The sequence below is a fragment of the Prionailurus viverrinus genome, chromosome B3, assembly GCF_022837055.1.
Source record: "Prionailurus viverrinus isolate Anna chromosome B3, UM_Priviv_1.0, whole genome shotgun sequence".
NCBI lineage: Eukaryota > Metazoa > Chordata > Mammalia > Carnivora > Felidae > Prionailurus > Prionailurus viverrinus.
This window is the reverse complement of record NC_062566.1, coordinates 12,967,886-12,994,950: the sequence shown is the minus strand read 5'-3', so window position 1 is coordinate 12,994,950 and position 27,065 is coordinate 12,967,886. Positions and strand designations below refer to the sequence as shown.

The 27,065-nt window shown below is 50.7% G+C and overlaps 1 protein-coding gene and 1 non-coding gene across 3 annotated transcripts in view; both read right to left on the bottom strand.

Annotated features, from left to right (window-relative positions):
* Positions 1-17,941, bottom strand: part of SYNM (synemin) — a 28,275-nt gene extending 10,334 nt beyond the window's left edge. For both annotated transcript variants that reach the window (XM_047864211.1, XM_047864213.1), the window contains exons 1-2: positions 17,047-17,941; positions 9,740-9,864 (exon numbers count right to left, since the gene is read on the bottom strand). In XM_047864211.1, coding sequence (XP_047720167.1) covers positions 9,740-9,864; positions 17,047-17,856 — 935 coding nt within the window. In that variant the 5' untranslated portion in view covers positions 17,857-17,941. The remainder of the gene's footprint in view (positions 1-9,739; positions 9,865-17,046) is intronic.
* Positions 17,942-26,443: 8,502 nt separating this feature from the next.
* On the bottom strand, positions 26,444-26,550 carry LOC125169136 (U6 spliceosomal RNA). The gene has a single exon (XR_007153469.1). It is a non-coding gene; the product is annotated as a U6 spliceosomal RNA (small nuclear RNA).
* Positions 26,551-27,065: the final 515 nt, after the last annotated feature.

Sequence of the window (27,065 nt, the reverse complement as noted above, 5' to 3'; positions counted from 1 at the left end):
AAAAATTAGAAAAAAATTCATCAGGAAATAAAAGAGTGAGAAGTGCTGCTGTAAGCCATAGTATGTAGTATCTGGTCCATGAGCACAGTGTCCCAGTGTCACAGGACTTGTGCCTGAAGATACTGCACCACAGGGATCGAAGCCCACCTCAGTGGGCCTGGCTGGATAGAGCAATGAACATAATGTGGGGTGAGGGCTACAGACATTCTAGAAAGCCCTTCCAAGCCCAGGACAAGGAAAAGGAGAAGAGAGATGTGGGCCTAGGAATGGGGATCAGGGGTCTGGCTTGTCTGGGAAGCGGGGACAGGCCCAGGCACGGCAGATCTCCCCAGGGCTAAAGGGCCCCAGAATAATCATAACTCCCACAGGGGTCTCTCTGGAGTCACACGTTGGGGGTCGACTAAGAGCAGAGCAAGGACTGACACTGGTTTGTAAATAAGGCAGCCAGAATGCATTTATGGTTTTTACACTGGGAGAAAAGGGAAAACAAGAGATGGGAAGCGGGCAGGTAGAAGAGGAAAAGGACAGGCTGCAGACCACCTCTCCACCGTGTCATCCAGAGAAGCATCCTGGTCTCTCCTTTAATGAAACAGCAAAAGGCACTTGATCGGGTGATTCCTTTGGCCACATCCAGAAGTCTAAAACTGCGGTGTCTTCAGTAAGCTGTCATTCACGCACACAACTCAGAGCCCTGGGGGAGAATGGGGTGTCAGGCTCTGGGCCTGAAACACCCGGCGTGCTGGGACAGGTCAGCACCGGGATGTCCGTCACTCAGAGAGACCCCGAGGACGCTGGCCGCTGCAGCCACAACAGTTGTCTTGGTTGCTAGAGCAATGTGTGAAGTCACTAACGTCAGTTCCAAGAAACACACTGTATATGGCAAAGGGCAACCAGGAGCCGGGCCCACTTGGAAATACTGATATTACCACTGGGAGCTGGGCACAAAAACGGAGGAGAGATGCCAGATCCGAGCAGGGACTCAGTGGTTCAGGCAAACCAGCGCCAAGTTCTATTTCCACCGATTCAAATGTGGTGATCCCCGTAAGTGCGAGAACCCCGTGGGCAGGTGGGGGATGGCCAAGGAAGAGGCCCCCCCCACCTTCAGAGGAAAAAAGCAAAGACAAGGGCGAACGGGATCCCACTCAAGGTGTATACGGCAGGGTAGGGGGTCTGCCACCGAAGCAGGGACTGAGGTACTCACTCAGGAAGATGAGGGGCCCAGTCCAGAGCCCCAGCCCGTCCACTCGGGGCAGAAGCCAGGAAACGGGACACCAACCCGTTAATCCCACATCCTCATGACCAAGCGTTTTAGGTTCCAGGAGGAGTCCGGGTCAGCAGAGAACTCAGTGACAAGGCAGGGCAGGGGGCTGGGGGTGTTCGGGATAAAGAAAATCCCCTGGGGGATAGAAATAGCTTCCCCCATCCCTCAGAGAGAATGCTTTTGTTCCTCTCTCAGGAAATCCAACCATCACCAAACTCTGACTGAGTTCAGGACCCTGAGGGGGAGGCTACGGTTACCGAGGAGCGGGCACCAGTCACCTGAGGGGGTCTGTGTGGTCACGTGCTGGTCACCGGCCCTGGCTAAGTCTGCGCACCGAGCATGGCTCTGACCCTCATGAAGCCCTCCTAGCACCCCCCATCCCGCCCCACACAGGGCCAACAATAAGCATCCGGCTCAGAGGTAAGAGCACTGGAGTGCAGGCAGAGTGTCTTGTCCAAAGGCACACAGCTCACCAGTGGGGAGGGTCGATGGAGCCCAGGCGCCCATCATCCCTGCAAGCTGCTTAGACCTTCCTGCCACGCCTAACACATCAGGATTTCACACACACTTTCAAAAGAACAAATCCGGCAGACAGACCCTCCAGAACGTATCAATCAAAGTATATTCAAAAACGCCCCTCCAGGGCTCTCCCACAATGAAGCTTCTTCCGGGGAAGAACTCGGTCATCCTCTCAATGGCTGGCTCCCGGAAGGCAAAGCCATGTGTCACCTTCTCTGCCCGAGTGTCCAGCACAGAGTCTTATAGGCACAGTTGAGGGACTGTCATTTAATTCACACCTTAATTAACAGACACCTCTCCTGACACACACAGAGTCCTGCCCTGTGCCAACGCAGCTCACAGGACTCAAAGGACAGAGGCACAAACAAACTCTGCCGAGGAGACGCCAGAAATTTCCTCAAAAGCTCTAAAAAGAACATTTTTAGGGAACAGACTCCTACAACTTTAAGAAAAGGGTAGAGCGTTCTCTGGTTATTTCGAGAGCATTGGAGGAAAATGGCCGCCAAGCCGTGGTGACTGTGAGAAATGCCAACCCCCTGAATCACGAGCTATTAGTGAACATTTTATACAGCCCCGCAGGCTGGCAGCCTGTTAGAGCAGGAAAATAAGCAAACATGTGCAGGAAAACCAAGTCCCTGGCCTCATTAAGGAGTCCGAGACAAATCCATAGTGCGTAAGTGAGCTATAATGTGGCCTCTGGCCAGGCTCCAGGCCCTAATAGACCCCACTGGTCATCAGAGCCAGGCCCACGGTGGGGGCTCTCTGGCCGGGATAGATTATCCTAATGCAATTACAGGGCACGTCCGCTATGATTCCTCACTGGGGGCACAAGGCACGCCTCTGTTCGCAATAAGTGTGGACAAGAGTGAGGGAAGAGGGACAGCTGGAAGATGTTTCCAGAAGTGATGCCAGTGGAGTCTACTGGGATGGTTCACAAAGTGCTTCCTGGCTAAGTGCAAGGGGGGGGGGGGCGGTGAGGGGAGGCAAAGGGGACAGAGCCGGGAAGGAGCCTCAGAACTGCCTCCCTGGCCTCTAAGATCCAGAGAGGGTAGGGGGCTGCCTGCCACCCTGACTGGACTCAGGGCTGGGTGCAGGAGTGGGAGGCGGAGACAGAGGACAATATGACCATCCACACTGGCAAGGCTCCGCCCCACACTACAGGTGTTTTGTGGAAGGTCACACTAGGGCCATGCTGCTTCTGGTCATTCCCTCTGTGCTCAGTGCTAAATCACGTATCAAAGGTCCATCCATCTGTTCTAGAGACTAGAAAAAAAAAATCAAATGATCAACAGTGGGGCCAAGATTACTAATAAAACAGAGAAAGGAAGGAAGCATAGGGAGTGGTTGATGGAGAAACTTCCAGAGTCGGGCTGTGTGGATTCAAATCCTGGGCCTGCCACTTCCTCATTCTGTGACCTTGGGCAAGATACTCAAACCCTCTGTGACTCACTTTCCCCATTTCAGAAACAGGCAGCATTCACCAGTGTGTGGTGCCGGTAAACTGGAAAATTCTCACAACAACAGTGGTCACAGAACAGGTGCTCAGTAAATGTTCACAATCGTCATCATCTTCTACTGACCTGAGAAGAGAGCTAATTTTCAGTTAACTGAAGCAGCCCAAGAGGGGAAGAGTTTCTGGATAACCTACGATCCTGGTTAATGAAGGGTAACCCGTTTCTTCAGTGACATGGGGAAGGCTAGCAACCAAACATAGGGTCCATCCTTTCTGTCTCCTCTCCCCGAAACTACAAGACATCATGAACTTCAAAGATCTCACCTAATAACTGGCTAAGTCTCAGCCACGTGGTTGAGTTTTATGACACGTGGTTATAAGTTTTCAAAAGAGTAGGATTTAATTTAGAAAAACTAAATGTATTCCTCCAAGAGCTTGAGAAATTCCAAAGGACTGTTTTTCCTTTGAACTGGAGCACGCAAAGGGATAGGTAATCCTAAAAAAATAATACAGCAACCAAAAATATCATTACGACGATGAACTTGCCAATGGCAGGAATTATCTGTATTGCTTTATTAGCGGTCCAAACCCAGAGACTGAATATTTATTTCCCCCATTTGAAACACGCTGTCTCTGCTGCCATTACAAAGAGGAAACAGGAAGCTCGCACGTCCCCGCTGCGCAGACATACAATGAACATGTTTTGACTTTGACGTTGTTGTTTCCAACCTAACCTTTTAAAAAGGACTTTGCCTGACAGATCGCAGGCAGCCAATCTTTGCATTACATGTTCATATGTAAAGCAAGACTCCCTTCAGTATTTTTCTTTTGAAAAATCGTCTGGCCCTGCTTTCCATTTCTCCAAGCGACATTTAGAACAACTGTTATATATTTCACCCCCAAAACCTAAAACACAAAGCATCATTTTATATTTTGAGGGAGAAAGCATCACCTGACCCCGCAGATTAGAAAGCCAGGACGGGACTCTTGTGCACACGATTTTCATAGCCTGCAGTTTTGTGGTTTCTGGACTCCGTTTACTCCTGGGTGTTTTTGCATTTTTTTCTTGTTTCACCCCTAAGTGGTTTTTTTTTTCATTCTATTTTCTAATCGCTTATTCCTGATGACTGGGTTCTGTTCTCTTTTTGTGTGTGAGGGGGGGGGGGCAGGGCAAGGAGACTATTTTCTAGCTGCGTTTATGCAAGCTCTCAATCTGCAGTTTTGGGACCAGGTCTTCGTGTCAGCAGTGCGGGGGGGTCTGGGGTGCCGTGGGCTCTGGACAGCATCACTGGCCCCTGGTTTTCACGGAACCTGAACAAGCAGCTGCTTCACAGACAAGGCTCGCTGCCAAGGTCTCGTCTGCATGAGCACGTAATGAAGAGCGGCGCCCTTCTCCCACGCTCCTGGGCTCCCCCCAGCCAGGCTCCGGCGCCTTGGTCAGCCTACGCAGAGGCTCCCTCGGCCACCCATGTCAGGTCCTCTCTACCTGAATCGCCAGTGACCGGAGACCTCCTGAGGCCTCCCTGCACCCACATCACCACCCATCCCCCCACCCCCCGCAACCTCGGCACGCAGTCGTCCTGCCCTTTAGCTGCCAGCGGCCACCTCCCTGCCCCCTGCTTGTGCAGATTCCACCTCAGTGGCCTCCAGTCGAGGCCCCTCCATCTGCCCTCTTCCCAGGCCTCTGCTCACTCACCTTGCATTCTCCTTCCTCCACCTGTTTTCTGATCCGACTCCTCCACCTGGAGCTTCTTCCGGAGTCCTTCCTGTCAGCCCACTTCCTACTGCCGACTTTCCCAGCCCTTCAAGGCCAACTCAAATCTCACATCTCTTGAAAATCTCTCCTGCCAACCTCGGCTGGCAGCTCTCTGTCCCTCCTCTGAACCATCTTTATCTGACCCTGTTAGCTGGCAGTAAACGGTCTACAGTGTTTTCTTGGCACGTGTGCTCTTTTATCACCTTGTTTGGCTTTTCACCTAAGGGGACTGGTCCCTCCCCACATGCCACCCCCCACTTCCTGCCTCCCCTCTCTCCTTACATGTCTGATCGAATCTCCACCATCCTTCAAGATCCAGATCAGTCTCACCTCCCTCCTGAAGCCCTCCCTGATTCTCAGAACTCCCTTCTGATCTCCAGATGCCTCGCAGTTGTGTGTCTTGTAGGGCGTTTCTTGTTTCCTACACAGTGCAGGAGGTGACCTACATCCACGCAGCCTCATCCACCGCACATGACCCTCAGCACCAAGCCACTGGCTATATGTCTGTGGCCCGTCTGAGCAGGCACAGCGCCCTGCCTGCCAGCGTCTCTGGAGCAGCCGGAAGGCAGACCCCACTCACAAAACATAGCCTCACAGGGGTGGCTCTTGCCCATCCATCACACACACAGCCCTCCATGCCAGGCCCCCAAAACCAAGCTGCCCAAATTCCCGGCACTGCCACAGATGCCACACTAGCTCCGTCCTCAGATCCTCACCCAGGCTGGCCCTTCTGCCCGGAAGCCCTTCCCACACGATCTTCCTGGAAGCCCGTGGCTGCGTGCCTCATCCACGATGCCCCCATAGCACCCGGCAACCAGTAAGCCTGCCCTTCATTTGCCTCATCTCTAGGCTACTGTGAGACAGGCTTAATGCTTTCAGGATGTCCCCAGGCCGCTCTGTAAGCAGTGATGTGCACACGAATCACCTGGGATCTCGTCATGAGGCCGACTTGGACCAGGAGGTCTGGAATGGGCCGGAGATTCTGCATTTCCCACAGGTTTGAGATGATGCCAACCCTGTTGGTCTGCACCCATGCTTCTCTACCCCAGCTGCACCTGACGGTCCTCCTCGGAGCTGTAAAACCACCAGACCTGGGCCCATCCTGGGCCAGGTTAACTGGAATATCTAGGACTGGGCCCAGGGGCCGAAGCTTCATCAGGTTCTCCAGATGACCCCCAGGTACAGATGGAGCTGAGAACCACACCCTGTCCCATTTGAGCATCTCCCCTCCAGCCGCTCAGCTGCCAGTGTAACAAACACACTCACAATCACGGATCTGGCAGACAAGCACCTCCAGCCCCAGACAACTTCACCGGTGACAGGTAGAGGAGAGTGAGCACGGGTCCCCGTGCCAGCCCGCCTTCTCTGGTGCTCGCCCTGGTCTTAGCATCGGCCAGCCCCACACGAGGAGAGGGCTCATTCTCACACTCACCCACCAGGTGAGACACCACTACCTTCCCTGGCCACCAACTGGCCCACTAGGCTTGCTGAAATCCTCCAGCCTTAGACTCCGGGGTTTGCTTTGTTCTAATTTTATTATCTTATTAAATCTGTATATTTATTTATAAACTCTAAGTCTACGTTTAATTATAAATTACACAATTTTGTTATTAGTATTTCTTTTTCGCAGTGAAGGGCCAGATATCTGGGTTCAGAAGTGTTGGTGACACTTGAGAGCCGGCCTCCGCACAGCTGACAAATTCCAGCTGTACTGGGATGTGCTGCTGACTTTAAGGAGCCACAACCCCTTCTCTTCCATATGAGATGCTTAGTCAGAATGGTGGCTATCAACTCTGGGCACTGCACGGAACACCTGGGGCAAATGTAGATGATCTCGGTCAGGAGAGGAAAGCAACACTGTCTGCCAGCCACACTGTCAGCCACCCTCGGCCCCTCCAGACAGGGCTGGTAAGAAGTCACACTGCAGGGGGCCCTAGGCCCTGGTCCCCAAGAGGCTGACAGTCTCTGCTGCACTCAGTGGGGCAGGGTGTGGAAAGAGGGTCAACTTCCTCAAAGACAGTGGGTCAAGACTTACAAAGATCAAACGGGCACTTGTGAAAGGGTCAGAAGAACAAAAGGGCACTAACGCAAATGTGAAGTCTGATACCTGGCCTAGAATTTGGGCAGCGAGGTAAAACCCTACAAGAGTCACATATGACAAGGGTTTTTCTGCAGGACACCCAGCAGCTATAATAATGCTAGAATTTTGGCTCATACAAAGAAAGGGATTATATTCAACTGCCTGTATGTCTTTTAGATCTGTGGGCGCCTCCCAGACTAAATCCTGAGCCCTGGGAAGCTGGGAGGCCTGCAAGCAGTTCTCACCAGTGGTGTATCTGCAACCAGGCAAGGCCAGGCCCAGGCTCATCATTTTCCCCATGCAAACTTGGACTTCAATGAGACACACAGTGAAATCAATCCCCTGCTTTCCGGATGTCCTGTTGCCACCTTAATTCCTAGGGGGTAGCCAAGTCAACCCTTAATTGGGTTAGAGAAATGCCAGCAACAGACAGAAGCAGTACACTGGGCCCCTGCCGACCGTCACACTGCTGGGACAACCCACACCTGCTCCAGGTCAATGCAAGTTCAGGGTACCTCCCCGCTATCTCAATCCGTGGGACTCAAGGGAGGGTGACCCCTTGTTCCAAGCCCCGGAGGACTTTGTCCCCCTGACCAGGGACAAACACGTGGCCCAAGAGAGCCAGAGAGCTGGGCCCAGGAGTTCTGGTGGGATGGATGTGAAAGAGCCCCTTCCTCTGACCTCCAGGTCAAAGCCTGGCACTGCCTGGGGCCCATCCTGCTGCAGTGTGGGCAGAGCCAAGAAGGAAGAGACCAGAGCAAGTGGCAGGGACAGTCACCATCAAACCTCACCACGGCACTCGGATCTACTGTGCCTGAAACTAGGCACTTCTTCAGTTAAGCGAGTAATAAACACTGCTCTTGGCTTGAGCCAGTCTGAGAAGGCCTTCTGTCACTTGTAAGTGAAGAAAATCCTGATTAATGCTTCCTTCCCCCTGAATAAAGCCCGTTTTGAAGTTTTCCTTATTAGTAAACCCAGATTCTCTCATGCAGCATTTGTTGGAACTCCCTACCAATTTAATTTTGCAATCGTTCATCCCAGGGGGTCTCCAAGGACAATGTGGGAGATGGAGTTTGAGAAGGGACAGGCTGGCAGTCGCCTCCTCCACCCTCTGTCCGCATCCGGACTACCACGGCCTCTGCAGCGCTCAGCCACAGCACGGCTTTCAGAGGGAGGGGCGCAGCAAAGCCCCCACTGGCTTGCCCACCCTTCCATTCAGCTGCTGGGCCCTAGGCGGACCTCACCCCCTAGTGGCTGCCTTGGGCCCAGGCCAGGGGCTGCCCCACTGCCTGCTCCCTCTTCACTGATGATACTAAGGGCCTCGATGAGAGGGTGGCTGAGGCGAGTCCTTCCAGACAATACAGACAGTGAGGCTGGCCGGAGGCTACATTAGGCTACTAATATATATCAAAGCTACCCAGGCCATTTGGGTATTCTGAGAGCAAAATCATGATCAGAAGACTGCAGCCCACAGGGAGTGCTGAACTAGGCCTGCCTCTGCCCTGGCTCTGTCTCTAATCAAGGGAGTGGACCCTGGTCCCCTCCTTTTCCTCTCCAGGTTGAACTCCCCCAATCTGTTAGCAGTGATGTTGTCAGAAGATGGCACTTATGACCATGTCTTCTACTCACTTGCCAAGGCAGATTTTCCAGAGCTCGTTCACACCCTCAATCAATTTATGCTCCGACATATCCTGGAAGTGAAGCAGTCGGGGGGGGGGGGGGGGGGGCGGTGGCTACCAGGCCCCTCTCTCTCGCACCTGGGAAAGAGGTGAGGAATATCTACCCACCCAGAGAGGGAGACTGTGGAACAGTGAACAGCCACAAAGGGCTTGCTCGATAATGTTGGTTGCTATTATCATCCTCACAAGCGGGGATCCAGGGTCTCCTAAAGTGCTTCCACTGTAAGTGTCTGAGATCTGGGCCCCTCTGTACCCAGTCCTCATTGAGCATGAAAGCTGCAGGAAATATGGGGCACCACCCCAACCAAAGACTGCTTACCATGGGGAGCCGGAGGGGAAAGGAACGCCAAGGGAAGCATTGCTCTGCTGGCCCACAGGCAGTTCCAGGGGCCCCGGGCTATGTTCTCTGCCCACCCAGCACCCAGCCCCTTTGAGGGCTTTGAGACCTTTTAATCTGGGTTGCTCACCCCTGATTCAAGTCAACATCTCCATAAACAAAGCCAAGTGCCTAAAGTAGCATGCTCATCTGCTGGCAGAAATGCAGTTCCTCAAGGCCAAAGCTGTGGGGAGTAGAATCAGAGCCCTGAGATATGAACAGTGCAACAGGCACGTGGACTTGGGAGTTTCTGGGTCTGAGTCCTGACCCCCCACATTCTAGCTCCATAACTTCCCTGAGTGAAGTTTGTCCCTCTGTAAACGCAGGAGCTAATTCCTAGGATTTAAGGAGCTGACACATGTAAAACTCTTCCCTGGGGCCCAGGACACACAGACAACAGGCAAGGGTAGGAATTCTGCCATTCCCATCACTGGGGGTGGGGAGCATTGGCTTGGTGATCTAAGTGAGGCCCCGCTCTTCCTCCTCTCTAGCCCTGGACTCCAGGGCTGGCCACACCAGGATTTGTCCTCTGATTATCATGGAGCCTCAGGGACTCTGGAGGCTATGGGGGATCTCTAGCTTCGCCAAGGCAACCTCTTTGCACAGCATCCTTACCGATATGTTGCCACCTCCCGGCTGAGGCCAGTCTTCACCTGCACAAGCTCCTGATAGTCCCGCAACCGGTCCGCCATGGCCAAGGTAAGGGCCGCCTTCTCATCCTCCAGGCAGGTAATCACTCTCTAAAGAGAACAAAGGGCTTTTAGATCACAGGACTAGAGCTTTGCTTGGTCAGACTGAAGGTACCAACAGTTCAAGACACACACACACACACACACACACACACACACACACACACAACCACCTCTAGGCTTCTTAAAGATGCAGTCATTGTCAGGGCATTTTTATATTTTGACTTTTAAATACAGGATTTCTTCCACATTAAAGTTTTTTTTAATTTTTTTTAATGTTTATTTTTGAGAGAGAGAGGGAGAGTACGCGCAAGTGAGCAGGGGAAGGGCAGAGAGAGGGGGAGACACAGAATCTGAAGAGGCTCCAGGTTCTGAGCTGTCAGCACAGAGCCCGACGCAGGACTTGAACTCACGAAGTGTGAGATCATGACCTGAGCTGAAGTTAGATGCTTCACCGACTGAGCCACCCAGGCACCCCCACATGAAAGTTGTTTTGTATTGCACATGGACAATTTTGATAGGACACTGGCTCCTCTGCTCCTACTTTCTAATAATAATGAATGTTTAGGAGTCTCTTAAAGAATCTCTGCTTAGGAAACTCAGCATATCAAACCAGTCTACGAAGATGCTATTGAAAGTAAGCCCAGACCAGAGAGCAGGGGGTTTACAACATCAAAAACAGAAGTCGCTCAGATGTGAAACAGGATCTTCTCCGTACTCATGATTTCCCCAACAATAAGCAGGTATACTGACAGAGCTCTGTGTTTCACCTAGAAAAGCTACTTTACAATCATCTGGGGAGAAAGCTACATTGATGAGACAGAAATATCTTCTAGGCATAAATGTCAATTCAGAACGGGACATAAATCTTCTGACTGTACTTGTAGCACAGAGTCGTAAGCACTCTCTCTGCACATGCTCACATCATCCTCACAGCCCTTATGTTGGTTCCACTCACACCTGGTAATTACATCTATCCTTCTCTCCCCCTGGCTGGGAGACACTGACGGGCTTGGTCTGCCACGTTGGGCATCCCCCTCCTCTAGAAAAATGCCCACTCCCTCTACGTCACACAGTACACAACTGGTGAGTTGGACTGGAAATGATCAAGATAATAGTACCTCCTCAAGATGTGGTTTTAGTTTTTTTGTTTGTTTTTTAATGTTTATTTATTTTTGAGAGACAGAGCACAAGAAGGGAGGGGCAGAGAGAAAGAGGGAGACACAGAATCCGAAGCAGGCTCCAGGCTCTGAGCTGTCAGCACAGAGCCCAATGTGGGGCTTGAACTCACAAACCGTGAGATCACGACCTGAGCTGAAGTCAGATGCTTAACCAACTGAGCTCCGCCCCCCGCACCGGGCACCCCAAGTTGTGCTATTTTAAATCGACAATACCTTTTAGTTAATAAATACAATGGCTCCATCAGTGCCATTTTATAGCTTTGCATTACTCTGAATTGTAGTTTTTGCATAATATTTTATAGTTCTGAGGAATAATTAACTGAACACATATTTAAACACTGGAATGAGTCCATATACTTTAACTTCCGGTTTGTAATGGAAAACAGCATTATTTCTGAATACAGTTCACTAAACTGGCTACATTTTTAGATATTTATCTTTGTGGAATTCAAAAACTGTAACGCCAGAAGGAGAGGGGATCTATTTCCATTCCCCATGTAATCCCTCCAGCAAAGGCACCTGGTGATATGCTAAAGGTCCACAATTAATATGTAAATAAAACCAAAGAATGAACTAAGATCTCACACTGGATCTACCATTTTAAACAATGCACAATCTTCAGGAAAATAATTCTGCCTCCCAAAGAGTTCTAGCTCAGCGAATGATTGTTAGATTCTCCTGGTATATAAAGGGTGCTTAAAAACAAAAAACTGAAACTATTTAGCTTTTAAAGCAAAGAAGTACATTTAAGAACTAGCAAGTATCCCAGAGTAGATCTCTGTTAATCTCCTGGAAAACTGGCATGTAAGTAAAGACCTTCACCTAAGCAGACCATTGGCCAGTCTGGATTTAAGTGACAAGGTTGCCAGAATTTAGCCAGGATATTCCTCCATCTATAGTTAAGTCTTGGTGTTAAAATCCTCTGTTCTCCCATGTTAGAGGGAGTATAATCCCAGGTATAAATTAGAGTTAAAACGTGCTATAAACATACAGCCATTACTCCTACTACATGAAATTCAACCTAAATCTCAAAACTTGAGAATCTGTAGTAATGTATTCTTTATAGAGAACTTCAATTATTGTGAACTCGCTTAGAAAAAAAATATCACGTGCACTCGATTCTCCAACCACAAACGTCCTGAGGAGGTCAGGACCCCCAGCCAGGCCAAAGAGGTATGCCCAAAGATTCTCTCTCTCCCCAGAGGGCACTCTAGAATGGTTCTGCACCCCCACAAAATACGAGGAAGAAAATCAAACTGGGTGTAAGTTAAAAAATATAGTTCCCACCGTATTTCCATGTGATTCAACCCTTCCTAAACTGTCAAAGGAAAATTACTTGACTTTTGGAAGCAGGAACGTTAAGACTTATTATTGGCTCCTAACAGTCTCCACAGAAATTGTAACTGATCCTACTGGTTGAAGAAAGCTTCAGACCTGGTTTCTACCTTGCCAGAGGTTTTCAAACCGTGGGCCAGGCCAGACGCACTGGAGTATGAGATACAGCACGCTGATCCTAAGTAACCAAGCGAAAGCATATCCACCTAATGTTATAAAAGCTGGGGAGAGAGGTCACCTTTTTTAGTTACTATTTAGGGAACTTTTGGATGGCATCACAACAGATGATGAAATGTAGCTCTGCATCAGGGAAAGCGTGCTGCTGACAGTGTCCAGAGAAATCGTTCTCTTACCCACAGCAAAGCCGCTCTTTGCTGAGCAAGTCACACAAACAAAATAGGAAGAGCTTGCAAATGTCACAGTCACTCAGGATCTTGAGTGTTAGAGCTGGAGGGATTTAAATACCACGATAACCTGTTTTAGACCCCAAACCTGCATGTATTCATAATAACAAGCGTTAATTGAATCCTAAGTGTTTATAGCTCTAGTCCAGACAATACCCTCAACTCCAGGCGCATAATTTTATGCTACAATACCAGGTGGGTATCTAAGAGGCATCCAGAGTGAACTCTGATCTCCCATCCAGATCCGCCAAATCACCTGCCCCAACCCCCTCTAGCAAAGAGGGCTCCCTTTTTTCGGTTATTCAGGCCACGAGCACTGGCATCAACTGGGATTTCTGTCCCTCTCTTCCACTGCCATCCAATCCATCCGCAGACCCTGTCTGCTTCAACTCTGGAGGGCAGCTCCCTCTCAGCACCCCACCCCTGCCTCTGGTCCAAGCATCCAGTGCCTCCGGCCTTATTACTGCAGTCTCCTAAAAAGTTTGCTCTGCTCCCACTCTTGCCCCACACGGTCTACGTTCTATACAGCAGCCAGAGCAGTTCCATTCAGACACAGTCAGACCACCACTTCCCTCTGCTCAGAGCCATCCAGTGGCTCCTCATGCAGCTCAGGGCAAAAGCCCAAGTCCTACACAGGCCACGCTCCCCTTGCTTCCTCTGCCCCAGCCAGGCCCGCCTCCTGAGCAGCTTCCACCTCAAGACCTGTGAAGTCAAGGGACTTTCTCTGTTTTGTTCACTGCTATATCCCTGGTACTTAAGAACCAAGCTTGCTTGGCACATTATGTGCTCAATAGCCCTCGGATGAATGAGTGCATTGGATTTTATGATCCCTTTTTTACAAATGGGGAAACGGAGACACAGTTAGTGGTAGAGCCAGAATTCAGGCCCAGGCAGGGTGGCTAACCCATTCCTATTCTAATCAAAAGAAAGGTCTCATTCAGTCACGTTCTGGGGACTTGGAAGCCTTTTATAGTTAGCCCCAAAGGCGAAGAGCTCAGTTTTGCAAGCAAAAAATCTCAGTCTTTATAGGGTAAGGCTGGCATAAACCACAAATGTCTTAACTTTTTGTCCAAAGCTCCTTCCTGAAAACTGGGAGACAGGGTGTATTACTCAGGCTTTAAGTGAGTATAAAATGCTGGGGACTTGGATGTCTAGTTCAGCAAACTTCTCTCTGGCAACTCTGACGGAGAGGCCTAACAGAGAGAAGGCCTAATACGTAGGCCTTAGGGGAAAAACCACTTTTCCCAGAAAGAGAGTCCTGGCTAGCATCTCGTTCTCCTGGGCTGCACAGGAGGCCCAGAGCCAGGAAGACTCTCTGGGCGCTGAGCAGGAGCTCCTGCCTCCAGGAGGGGGAGGGGAGGGGCCCCATGAAACCACATGGAACACAAAAGCCAAATGAAACATATTTGACAGGAAAAGTATCCTAACAACAGCCAGCTGGAAGGGTCAGAAAGGATTTTAGGAGTTTCAGATTAACTGGGCACCACTGGGCTAGCCCTGAGTTAGAGAATACCGGTTAAATGTCTATCTTGGATGGGAACAAAGATGCGGCTTAGTGGTTAGTTGCTCAGATACTGGCACCTGAATAGAACCCTGGCTTAGCCACTTACAAACTAGGTGGACCTAATTCATCATCTGTGCCTCAGTTCATCATCTGTAAAATGGGGCTGATTTTAGTATCCACCTCATAAGATCGGGGTGAGGACTAAGAGTGAATTTGTGGGAAAAGCCCGGTCCCGGTACCTGACACAAAAGAAGCGCTTGATAAAGGCTAACTCTTAGTGATGAAACATGTACTACACTATATTAGCTAAATCGGGTTTTAATTGCATTTTCAGGGTCCCCAGAGCATCTATAGAATCTGAAGATATCAAGGGCTTGGGCTTAAATCACTGATACTTACTCTTTAACAAATGCCTGGTATCTTTACACTTTTAAAAAAAAATACTCTAATGGTTGGTGTTGAATCTTTGGAAATGCAGTTTGAAATATGGCTGCTTTAAGCTAACGGGGGAGATTCGGAATAGGGATAGGGAAGGAATGAAATCTACACACATTGGAAGTGAAAACAATCCAAGCCCCATTGACATTCCTTGCTCTCTACTTTTAGGGCAAAGAAGTAAACTCCAGCGAGAGAGGTATCACCTGGACAGATTGAGGGTGGGGTCCTAGCCCCCGCCAGGTGTGACCCCAGGGAAGGCACATTCTCGCTGGGCCCTGGTCTCTGCATGGAAGAGCGGGACAGTGATTCCAACTGTGCATCCCAAGTCCCCACTTCTGCACAGTCAGAAGAGCTCTGTTTTTATCTGCTCCTATCTGAGGCTGCACTAAGATTTATTTACGGGGAAAAGGGTCCTGGGCTAAAAAAGAACCCTGTAACCAGAGCTTCAATGTCCAGAATGGGCCAAGTGAGCTACGACTACAGTAAATGGTGAGGATTTGGCCCACACGATACACCTCAAAGAAGCAGTTTCAAAAAGTGCCAGTGCAGCCCGGGGCCCTTGAGGTGGGAGCAGAGATTCCCTGAAAAGGGGCTCAGTGGACAGGAAGTTTGGCTGGCACTTCCTTTTGGTTAAAAGCTCCATGAAAGCCTACTAAGATACTTTTAACTTACACGCAACACAGTGCATGGGGCCCTGCGGAACTAGCATCTCTGGCTGTCATCACTGGAGAGGGAAGCACTCTGGAGTCTAGAGAAAGCTCTGGAAATCAGCACACACCTCAGCCAGTCCCTATCTTTGCTCCACCTACAACCCCAGGAGAATGCTTTTGACAATTACGAGGCGGAGGCTCAACCAGACCCACATCCTAAAAGGTTAAGTTCCGGGCGATTTAGGGGCGTCTGGGTGGCTCAGTCAGTTAAGCGGCCGACTTCGGCTCAGGATCAGGTCATGATCTCATGGTTTGTGAGTTCAAGCCCCAGCTCAGACTCTCTGCTGTCAACGTGGAGCCTGTTTTGGATCCTCTGTCTCCCTCTCCCTCTGACCCTCCCCAGCCAGCTCTCTCTCTCTCAAAAATAAATAAACATTTTTAAAAATACTATAAATTCCAAACAATTTAGTACTGTATTGCTTTACAGGATTTCCCATCTAGGCTCCAGCTCTTTGAATACTGGAACCCCACCGCAGTGCTGAGGACCTAGGAGCGAGCAGCCAATAGATATTTGCTGGCTGTGGACACCTGTCACATCACCATGGTCCTCTATGCCACAACCATCATGTTTCACTTACTTTTAACTTTAAAAAAAGGGGGGCACAAAATCACTCTACCCAAATCTTCAACCCCAAATTATCCCCTTAAAATATTTCTGAATTTCTGTGGATGTTATTGTCAACTGCCGTCCTGAGAACTAAGGATAATACGATTTGGGAGTATTTTCAATTCTGGCCTAGAGGAGGCAGGACCAGGGCCAACACCAGTGCTGGACTGGATGGACACACAATAATCAGTCACAGGTGTCACCCGATCAGTGTCAGAGGTTTGGGCTTTGCCTCTCCGAAATAGTAACTGTTTATATTACCCTGCACTTGTAATAACATCCTGCCACAGGGACCAGCACGTTTCCACAACCCTTACACTACCCAGCGATCTGATGGCCCGCTTGTGCTGTGGGAAAAACATCTCTGATTTAAGCTCCTTTCTGCATGGAGGTTCCTGCCCCTCCCAAGAACAAACAGGGCGAGTGGCCCAGAGAGCCAAACCAGCTGCCTCCTCCAGGGAAATCACTCTGGCAAAACAGAAGCCGTTTTAGGAACAATTTAAGTTTTCCCCCAAGGGTGCCCTACGGCTAAGGGGCTGTCATTTTGAATGGCGCCCGGTAAGGGCTTGACTGTGCCTAAGAAACCTCCGGGCGCTGAGACCTATCCGAGAAGGAATGAGCTGTCACCTCTGCGGCCACTTGTGGAAGTCAGAGGGAGGGGTTTCTTGGCTCACTTTTGTGTAAATCAGGTGCACGAAGCACAGGAAATCGAAAGAGAACCTGGAGCTGACTAGGTCTTTTGTCGGGATGCCCCCTCTCATGTCAAGAGCTAAAGAAACTGACAACCTATCTAGACGGCACGGACGGCCCCGCCACATTAGCGCTAGCCGGCTGTCCCACACACCGCGCTCCTCTCCTGCGGCTGGCGAGACGCCGGGACCCCCGAGGTCCCCCTTCCGCGCCCAGCTCCCTGGGCCGTTCGGGCACCTCCGGACCGGCCCCACCCGTCGGCGACGCCACGCCCAGGGCGCACGCAGCGGGTCCGGGGAGCCCCGCCGCTCCCCTTCCCTCACCACCCACAGAGTCCGGGGTGGGGCGGTCCCGGCGCACGGACCTGCCGCTCCTCCGCCTGCAGCTCGTACGCCTCCCGCAGCCGCAGCAGCTCTTCCTCCAGCAGCGCGCGCAGCTGCTCCAACTCGAGCGCCTCGCGCCGCAGCGCCTCCGCCTCCTGCGCGCACTGCCGCGTCTCCTCCTCGGCCTCGCGCCGGCTCTCCTGGCCGCGCCGCAGCGCTTCTTCCAGCTCGCGCACCTCGTCCTCGTACAGTTGCACGGTCTCCCGCCACGACTCGGCCACCAGCAGCGCGTAGCTGTCGTGCACCTCCCGCAGGCGCGGCGGGGACGCGGCGGGGCCGGCGGCGCGGGCGCGGTAGCTCATGGTCAGGCGGGCGGCGCGCTCGCGCAGCTCCCGCACGTCGCGCTCGTGGGCCGCTTCCAGGCCCCGGCGCTCGGCCTGCAGCCGGCCCAGCAGCGCCTCGAGGGCGGCGCGCGCGCCCAGAGCCTCCTGCAGCTCGCGCCGCTGCGCGCCCAGCTCGGCGTCCAGGCGGCCGCGGGCGGCGCGCTCCTCCTCGCCCAGCCGCTGCAGCTCCCACAGCTCGCGCCGCAGCGCGTCGCGCTCGCCCTCGGCCAGAGTCGTGGCCCAGCTCAGCTCGTCCAGCTGCTGCCGCAAGCTGCGCGCCTCCTCGGCGAAGCGGGCCTGCCCCTCGGCCCACAGGCCCTCCTGCCCGAGCCGGCCGCGCAGCTCCTCCTCCAGGAGCAGGTTTTCGCGCTCCAGCTCCCGCACGCGGCACACATAGTCGTAGAGCCGGGCGTTGAGCTCTTGCAGCTCGGCCTTCTCGGGGCCCGTGTGAAGCCGCCAAGACAGCATCTTGCTGGGCGTACGGGGCTCTGCCGGCTGGTTCCCTCCTGCCCTGGTCTTGTCCCCTCCTCCGCGCCTCTCCGGCCCCGCCGCTGCCCGGGAGGCCCGCAGACTGGGGCCGGAGCCGGCGCGCCCGGGCACTTAGCGGACGGGGCGGGAGGGAGCGGGCCGGACCACGGCCACCAGCCAATCAGAGCGCGGCCCGGCGAGACCACTGCGGCCAGATGGCGCCCCCTGCCGGAATAACAGCGGCGCCACGCGGCCGCCCGGCCCAGGGACCGGGTGGCCAGGAGTCCTCGTCGTCCACAGTCACTTAAAAGCGGGCGGTGGCTCGCTCGCCGGGCAGGAATCGGAGAAGGGATGCCGGAGAGAGGTCCCTGTCGCTGCCCCGACACGCTCACCTAGAGCACCCGAGGGTCCTGGAGTCCATGGAAGGATATAGAAGTCTCCACTAAGTGAGATAGAACTGGTCGCTTATAGCCGACTTCTCATCCCCAGTACTGGAAATCAGAGCCTTTCTATTTTTCTATGTAAAAAAAACACAAAAAACAAAAAACATTATTTTAAAACATTTAATAAAATTTAAATATAATTAAATTTAATAAAAATTAAATATACCAAAATTTAAAACATATACCTCTATAAATCTAATATATGCACATTTACTTACACATACATAGATGTGCATTAAATATTCTATTTTAACTTGAACATAAATGCATATTAATTTGCCAGTGTTTCGATGTACATACAGCCAAAACTTTTCATTTGATATGGGCTGACTAGAGTTTCACATTCTCCTTATACAAATTACCCATAAAGGACATAGTCTCCGCTTTCCGATATCATTTTCATTCTTTTGGAGTGAGAACTTAAAGAGATTTTGAAGTTCTCCGAGTGCAGAATTTTCCTAGACACTTCCTATCTTCCCAAACTTTATACAGTTGTCACTGCTACGCCTAATGTGACAGCTGCCTTTTTTCTAACATCGCACCTCAATTTAATTGTCACCGAAACCACAGCTCTCTTTTGCACACTTGTGTGTCATTAGCTTTCATGACACTTATTCAAGTTACAAACGACAATAGCCAGTACAAGTGGTTTTGAGGGGCACGGGAACAAACACAGCTGGCCTTTGGTTGGAGTAGCCCTCGACTGGTGGGGACAGAAGTGCTTAGGGGAGGCCTGGAGAGTCATCCACTGGCTGGATATATTTTGCAGATGACATGGAAAGGTGGGTTAGTCAGCACATTGGTCCAGGGACAGTCCCTTGAGACACCTTCCAGAGCTCTCCTTGTGACAGGCATGAGTCTCCACAAATGGGGCTGAAGTGGCTCTTTGCTTTTCTAGAGCACCCATATCACAGACCCCCTTCCCCAGGTAGAAGTGAATATCTTTCAATTTAGAATCCCCCCCGCTTTCTGCCAAGGCTAAGTTGAGGGAGAAGGGAGGGCCAAGACATGGGGCAGCGACTCTGGACCCATGCTATCATTGTTCATCCTTCTCTCTTTCACCCAGGTGCACAGCACACTTCTCCTTTGCTTGTCAGGCCACACAGCTGCTATGATGTCATTGCCCAGACCTGTCTGGGGATCTCATCAGTATGAACATCTTTCCTGGACCACACTGGGACACGAGGGCACTGCGGGGTGGCTCGCACAGTTGCCTGAACTCAGCAGACAGCCATATATTTTCAATTCTTCAACTTGCCAGGATACCAGGGGTTCTGCTGGCCCACCTCTCCTGGCCAGGCAGGGTAGGAGACCTTCTCAGGGACTGGTGGGCCTTGATGTTTTGCTCTTTACTCATTAGGTTTTCCTTGCCCCGATGCCCTTCAGGGTCTTACATTTTGAAAGTCAAAACTTTCTCCCTACTTCTGCTCTAAATCCTGTCCTTGAGAAATGGCTGCTATTGGGTACAGGAGCCCAGTTTGGGAAGGAGTCATAGGGCACCAGGAAATAGCAAGAGAAAAGAAAAAGTACCACTGGTTAATCTCTCAAAATAATGTCCTGATGCATCACACTTAATTCTCACAAAACTGTAGCTCAGAGAAGTTGAGAGACTTGCCTGAGGACACACAGTTCCTAAACTTGGGAACAGAAGTATCAGAAGTTGTGACCACAGGAGCAGACCTGAGCAGGCAAGGTCTGGCCAGGAAACAGAGGAGCATATTCAAAGGGAAGGGAGTGGCTAATGGGATGTAATGAGACTACAAAGGGGTGGATGGGATGCAGAAGTATCAGAATTAGCAAGAGCTAGAAGCCAAGAAGCCCTTAGCGCCCAAGGGACAGAAGGAGGGGAAAGTGTTGGCTGAGCCTGGAGGAGCCTGGAGCTCCGGAAGGGGGCCCCCTAGAGGAGCAGGAGCTGAATGCATCCCAGGAGGGAGCAGGTGAAGAAAAACCCAAACCTCTCTTCCTGCGTTCCCATTTCCTGCTGGTGCCTCCCATTGCGGAACCTGGAGTCACTGGGGCTTGGCAGTGGTGTGCTGGGGACAGCTCCTACCCGCTTGTGAGAGCCAATTGTTAAATTTTCAGGAATTTTGTGAGCCAGTTGTTAAACACAGCCATTGTGAAAAATAAAATTCTGGGGCGCCTGAGTGGCCCAGTTGGTTGAGCGCTGGACTCTTGATCCTGGCTCAGGTCATGATCTCGGCAGTTTGTGAGTTTGAGCCCCGCATGGAGCTGTGCACTGATGGCGTGGAGCCTGCTTAGGATTCTGTCTCTCCCTCTCTCTGCCCTCCCTCGCTTGCTCGCTCTCTCTCTCTCTCTCTCGCTCTCAATAAACAAGCAAACAAACTTTAAAAAAGAAAAGAAAAAACAAAATTCTAGTTCCCAGAGCGCCTTCAAGGAGAACGGGAATTTTCCCAGACTCCCGATAGGGGGCGCTGCGTGAGGATGGAGAACTCAGAAAGCGGCTCCAGGACCCCTTCAGGCAAAGGTCCCCTCCTCCAGTGTCCGTGAGAGGTGCTGTGGGCGAGAAGCAGAGCGCAGAGTTTCATGGAGAGCCTTAGAAACAGGGGGGCTTGCATAGGGCTTGGGGAATGGGAACAGCAGGTCTTTTCTCTACTTGGAGGACATGGAACAGCATGCCCCAGGCCCCATGGGCCTCCCAAGCTTGGGGGGACAATTGGGGAAGAGACATTAATGAATTTCCCTCAAATGGTTCGTCCCACCCCCACTCCATTGCTTGAGGGGAGGCAGAAAGCCAAAACAGAAATGTTTTCATGGCACGTTTTATTTTTTAAGGTTTTTTTTAAGTTTATTTATTTTATTTTGAGAGAGAGAAAGTGACCTTGCAAGAGTAGGGGAGGGGCAGAGAGACAGACGGAGAGAGAGAATCCCAAGCAGGCTCTACGCTGGCAAGGCTTGAACCCATGAATGTGAGATCATGACCTGAGCCAAAACCAAGAGTGGGACCCTTAACCAACTGAGCCACCAAGGTGCCCTTTCCTGGCAAGTTTTAAAGGCTTGAAGAAGACACCTGACTAGGTAAAAACCAGGGAGGAAATCCTGAGATGGAAGAGGAGGATGCTGAGGAAAGTTGGGGTTCCCAGGGGACAAGAAAAGATCCCTTAAGGCAAGGATGGGGAGGAGAGATGGAGGGGAGTCAGGAAAGTACAGTAATTTCTAGAGAGCTTCTACAGAGGGGAGCCTTGTACCCCTTCTGGGCAGCATCCCAGGGAGACAGCAAAACCCCAGCTATATTGTGAGCTCCAAGAGCAGGGGCCTTGTGCCCAACTCCCCAGGTGCACCCTTGCTGGGGATGGCAGGCCTGAGGGGACAGGCTGCAGCCATGACCCAGAAAGCCTTTCAGAGGAGCCCACCCCCCACGTGAGTGAGGCCAGGAGCCAGAGCACCACCCGGAAGTGGCAGAGGACCTGAGGGAGCCATTGAGACAGAGAAGGGATGACTCCAGCAGAGCCCCCACCAGCTTGAAGACGCCTTTTGTAAACATTAGAAGAAGATAGATGAGGGGCGCCTGGGCGGCTAAGTTGGTTAAGCATCTGACCTCAGCTCAGTTCGTGATCTCATGGTTCATGAGTTCAAGCCCCACGTTGGGCTCTGTGCTGACAGCTCAGATCCTGGATCCTGCTTTGGATTCTGTGTTTCCCTCTCTCTCTACCCCTTCGCCACTCACACTCTGTCTCTGTCTCTCAAAAATGAATAAATGTTTTTAAATTTTTTTAATAAAAAAGAAAAAAGATGAAAAAGCCAGAGGTACATGGCCTGGCCAGTTGGTAGTTCCTCGGTGCAAAGAAAAAGGTATCCCTTTCTCAGGATGGAAGTGGTCCTGCACCTACACCTACAGCCTAGCAAGCACACCACAGGCTGGATTTCAATCCTACTTATCCCATCATCCAGGTATGTTTATGCAGTGGACAACCTGCTCAACTGTCCATGGTGGCCCACTGTCCCAGCCTCTGCCTATGTGGGTGAAGACCAAAGGCTCTATGGGATGGAGTGGAAAGCTGGTGGCTGCCAGCACAGACAGGTGACACAAGGTCAGACAGCCCCCACCTCAGTGCCTTGGCATTGTATAAGTCCTCAACAATTCTAGTGTGGCCCCAAGGAAGGATAGAACCTTGAACTGATAGAGATTGAGTTTTCATCACCCCGACGGAAATTGGAGCCCTAAATAGAAATCAGGTTGTGATCTTTAAAAAAAGCAAATCTGTTGTTATTTCCTACACACCCAAGTCTGGTCTGGGAGGCATACCAGCCCCCTGCAGGTCTGGCTAGGTAGCAAATGAACCACATGGGGCAAGGGAAATGCAGTGGATCTGAGCTGGGCACAGTGGTATAGACTAGACGGAGCTGCTTCGCGTCCTGGCCCTTACTATCAGCACGACCTTGGGCACAACCACCCCTCTGAGCCCATTTGCTTATCCAGGTAACAATGCAGACAAAATAACACATGGAGAGCCTCCGGGTTGGACAAGCACAGCCCTTACCATATGCCAGGTATGGTTCTGAGGGCTTTATGCAGATTAACTCACATCATCAGCACAGCAACCTATGAAGTAGGTACGAGCAACTCTATTCTAATGATGAAGGCACTGAGCCACAGAGCATTCAACTTCCCCAAAGCCACGCAAGTAAAAAGTAGCAGGATTAGAGCCCTCCCTACTCCTCCTACCCAACCCCCTAGACTGCCTCTTATACTGTGTGAAGCTTGTCTCACTCCGCCTGGTGCACACCCAGAAAATATGGGTCATCCTCCTGGGTCATCCTCATTGGTCATCCCCATTCCAGGAATCACACAGAAGTTTCTGTGTCAGGAAGGCCAGGGAGACATGCCCAGGACCCAGAGGGTCAAGGCAGATGACAGCTCAGCAGAGTCCACAGCTGAATGGGGCTAAGGGGCAGGTGAGCAGGCATGGACTATCCTTGAACCTTCCAGACTCCGTCTCTTCATTTGGAAGGTGAGGATAACTCCTCTCTCACAGGACTGCTACAAGGACTAAATAAGAGTATATAAAGCCATTCAGGACACAGCATCTTTATGCCCTACTTCACTTAAAAAAAACTATTTGACAGGGAGCCTGGGTGGCTCAGTTGGTTGAGTGTCCGACTTCAGCTAAGGTCATGGTCTCGGGGTCTGTGAGTTCGAGCCCTGCATCAGGCTCTGTGCTGACAGCTCAGAGCCTGGAGCCTGCTTCGGATTCTGTCTCCTTCTCTCTCTGCCCCTCCCCGCTCATGCTCTGTCTCTCTGTCAAAAATAAATAAGCATTTTAAAAAATTAAAAAAATAAAACTATTTGAATCCAGCCGCTCCTCTTGGAGGCCAGAGTGTTCCCCACTCTGTCGTGGCTCTCTGGCTATTTCAAGAAGGCTGATTATTTGTTTCTCACTGTTTCATAGGAGCACAGCAGGTGTTTATTGGGGTATAGGCTGCCTTTTTAAAAGATGCAAAAATAGCATTTGGCATATGAAAAAAATGTGCAGTAACTTAACCTGCATCACCTCCCTCTCTTAATTTGGAAAGTCATGTCATTTACACTACAAATGAACTTGGGAAGGGCCCCACATGGCAGCGAGACCTCCCCTGGTTAATCTTCCCAAGAGAAACAAGACTCACATTTCATCCTAAGAACTAAAAAAAGAAGTATCTCCCATCAAAGAGGAACAGCACGTTTGCTATTACTGCCCTTAAAAACACATTTTCCACGGAGTTCATTAGTGGTGGCCAAGATCAGATTATTCAGAAGCTAGTTATGGAGCCCCTTTTCTGTGTTGGAGGCCGGGCTGGGCCCAGGGGACACTTTGCAGAGGGAGACACAGCCCGTTTCCTCATGGACTCGGGGTCTGGGGAGTGCAGAGGCTTTGGGAAGGCTGCTGTCTTTCCTCAGTGCCCCTGTGTATGCCTCCTGTCCTTGTTGGCAACAACCAATCACTCAGCAAGACTTCTCTTTGTCTCCAATCCAGTCTTGTGGCTTTAAATACCAACAACATGTCAATGACCCTCAAATGTATGACTCCATCCCAGATTGTTCTTCTGAGCCTGTTGTGTCTTGATTCAGGCCTCTGTTTATGACATGACCACCGTATGTCCCTACTCTAACAGGAGAGCCATGAGGGTGCTTTGGGTCCCTGAATATCAATGGTAATTTGGAGCTGGGTACTCAACCACTTTAGAAAGAAGTGGTGTTCCCCTTTCTCCAGTACGAACAGCTGTCATCCCTTGGGGGGAGACCCAATGGAACACAACTGTATTTGGTTGCCATGGAGTTTGCTAGGTACATTCTTCACTGGATGGGTTCTGGGTCTGAGAACTGACTCAGGCCTGGAAATTAGGCCATGACTTATCATAAGAAGATTGGGTGATGACTTAGTGTAGGGGTGGTTTTGATTAGGTATTTATTAGTGATGTTCTTGTCAGCAGCCCCATTTATCTTTCCCCTAGGAACACTGTGTTCTATGAATCATCTCTGTAGATCCCTTAGGTCATCTCCCCTACCCCAGCTTGCCATTCCAACATTGCGGCTCACTATGTAATTGTACTCAACGTGCTTCTGAAACTTACAAGGCTTCCACCTGCCCTCCGCTCGGCCTGTATCCACGGTATGTCAGTGGTGCCTGGATTAGCACTAGCAGCATCACCTAGGAACTTTCTAGAAATGTACATTCTCTAGCCCCAAACCCAGACATCCTGACTCAAATTCTCTGTATGCTGACAAGCACCCCGGTTGATTTTAATGCATGGTAAAGGTTGAGCACTACTGCTCATCCCCACCAGAGAAGCCAGTTCTAAATCCTCTCCTAATGTTTGTCCATCCTTCTACAGAAGACAGCCAATGATGCCTTGTCCCTCACCCATGTGTGCTTTGTCACTTTGGTAGATGGAATGTGTGGGGAAATAAATTCAAGAATTCTTTTACTTACATAAATCGGTTAGAAAAAAGCTTAGGACTGAAAGCCACCACCACGGGGCAAAAACGCCCAAGGTTAGTTAGCAAGATATTGTAACGGGATCATGAGAAACTTGTTATATCACCTATCACCTGCAGGAAATTACTTTTCATCTGGCACCAATGTACCATGATCACAAACACCACTTGCCCCCCAGAGCCTTTGCTTCTTACTCACACAAGTTAATGATTACTATCTGATTGTCTTCTTCACATTCACCACATGTATAAGATCTTGTTTTCTTCATGTTCACCACGTGTGTAAGATCTTGAGTGCTTAATAAATACAGAGACGAAACCCGTGCTCGGGACTCTTGTCTCCTCCCAGACATTAGCCTCTCTCATATTCAGTTCTGCATCCACTTTCTTGTTGGACAAGAGAGAACTCCAGATTCATAGTCTGGGACAGGAATGTCCACATGGCCTCCAAGTAACGTGGCCAGTCTGGTGAGTTTCTAGTGTAAGCCCACTTTTGCTATTTTGTTCCCTTCCCCCAAGCTGCCCCCATCCTCCTGACATCTCTACTTTATTTAATGTGGGCCAGCCCAGCAGCATACTGGCACAGTCACCCAGGGCTCTTGCCACAGGAGAGTGCCCCTACACCAATAGACTTCCCCTGACCCAGCTTTCCAGCTGGTCCTGACCCAGCACCCAGCTTGTCCCTGCTGGCAGCCAGGACCTGTAACACCTTTGGGGTAGAACTCCTCACCTTCCTATGCAGGCCCATCAGGTTTGCTCAGATTTCTCCCTAGTATAGATCTGGGGGCCAAGAAGAAGGTGGCGGTCAACCCTAAAGAGCAAGCATTGTTCTGGCAGGCACCTGCCTCATATGTGCCCTCTGCATCGTCTTCTTACAGGAGGCAAGAGGGGGCTCTATATTCCAGCAGTGGGAATGGGTCACTTCTGCAGGTGTGGGGTAAGGTGGAGGCCCAAGCTTCTTACCTGCAGTACCCAGGTACCCCCATCCCAAAGCTCTGAGTCCCACTCCTTCCCCATCAGGGCCCTTACTTCAACATAGGAGACGTGCCTGGAATGAGAACCCAGGGTTCCCAGAAGTAGTGCCTCCTTTAAGCTCATGTACTCTGCCTCATCTTCCATTCTATCTGCCTTATGCCTGCAGGAGAACAACGAACTAGGTGCTCTAACCCTCACACTTTATTTATTTATTTTTTTAATTATTATTATTTTTTAAAATATGGAACGCTTCACGAATTTGCATGTCATCCTTGCGCAGGGGCCATACTAATCTTCTCTGTATCGTTCCAATTTTAGTATATGTGCTGCCGAAGCGAGCACACACTTTACTTTAAATCATTGAGCAGTAGTGATTGCTCAGTGGCCATCACTGAAATGGCAATACTCAGATGGACTTTTTCTCTCTTATTCACTCAGTGGCACTTAGCAAATCACTGGTTTCCAGTCTTTCTAGTTACCATTTTCTCTAGACTTCTCCCAAAAGCCTCCCTTCTGCCTGTACCCTGTCCCAGTTCATTAAGGTCTTAGGAATCATACCCTGACAGCATGCCAGGAACTATCAATACTTCTACCTACTAGCAGAGAACAATCCAAAAATGATGTTAAGAAAACAATTCCAGGGGTGACAGGGCGGCTCAGTCGGTTAAGTGTTTGACTCTTGGTTTCAGCACAGGTTATGATCTCAGGGTTTATAAGATTGAGCACTGCATCAAGCCCTGTGCTGACATTGTGGAACCTGCTTGGGATTCTCTCTCTCCCTCTCTGCCCCTGCTCTGCTCACATATTCTAAATAAATAAATAAATGAATAAATAAATAACACTTCCATTTCCAATGA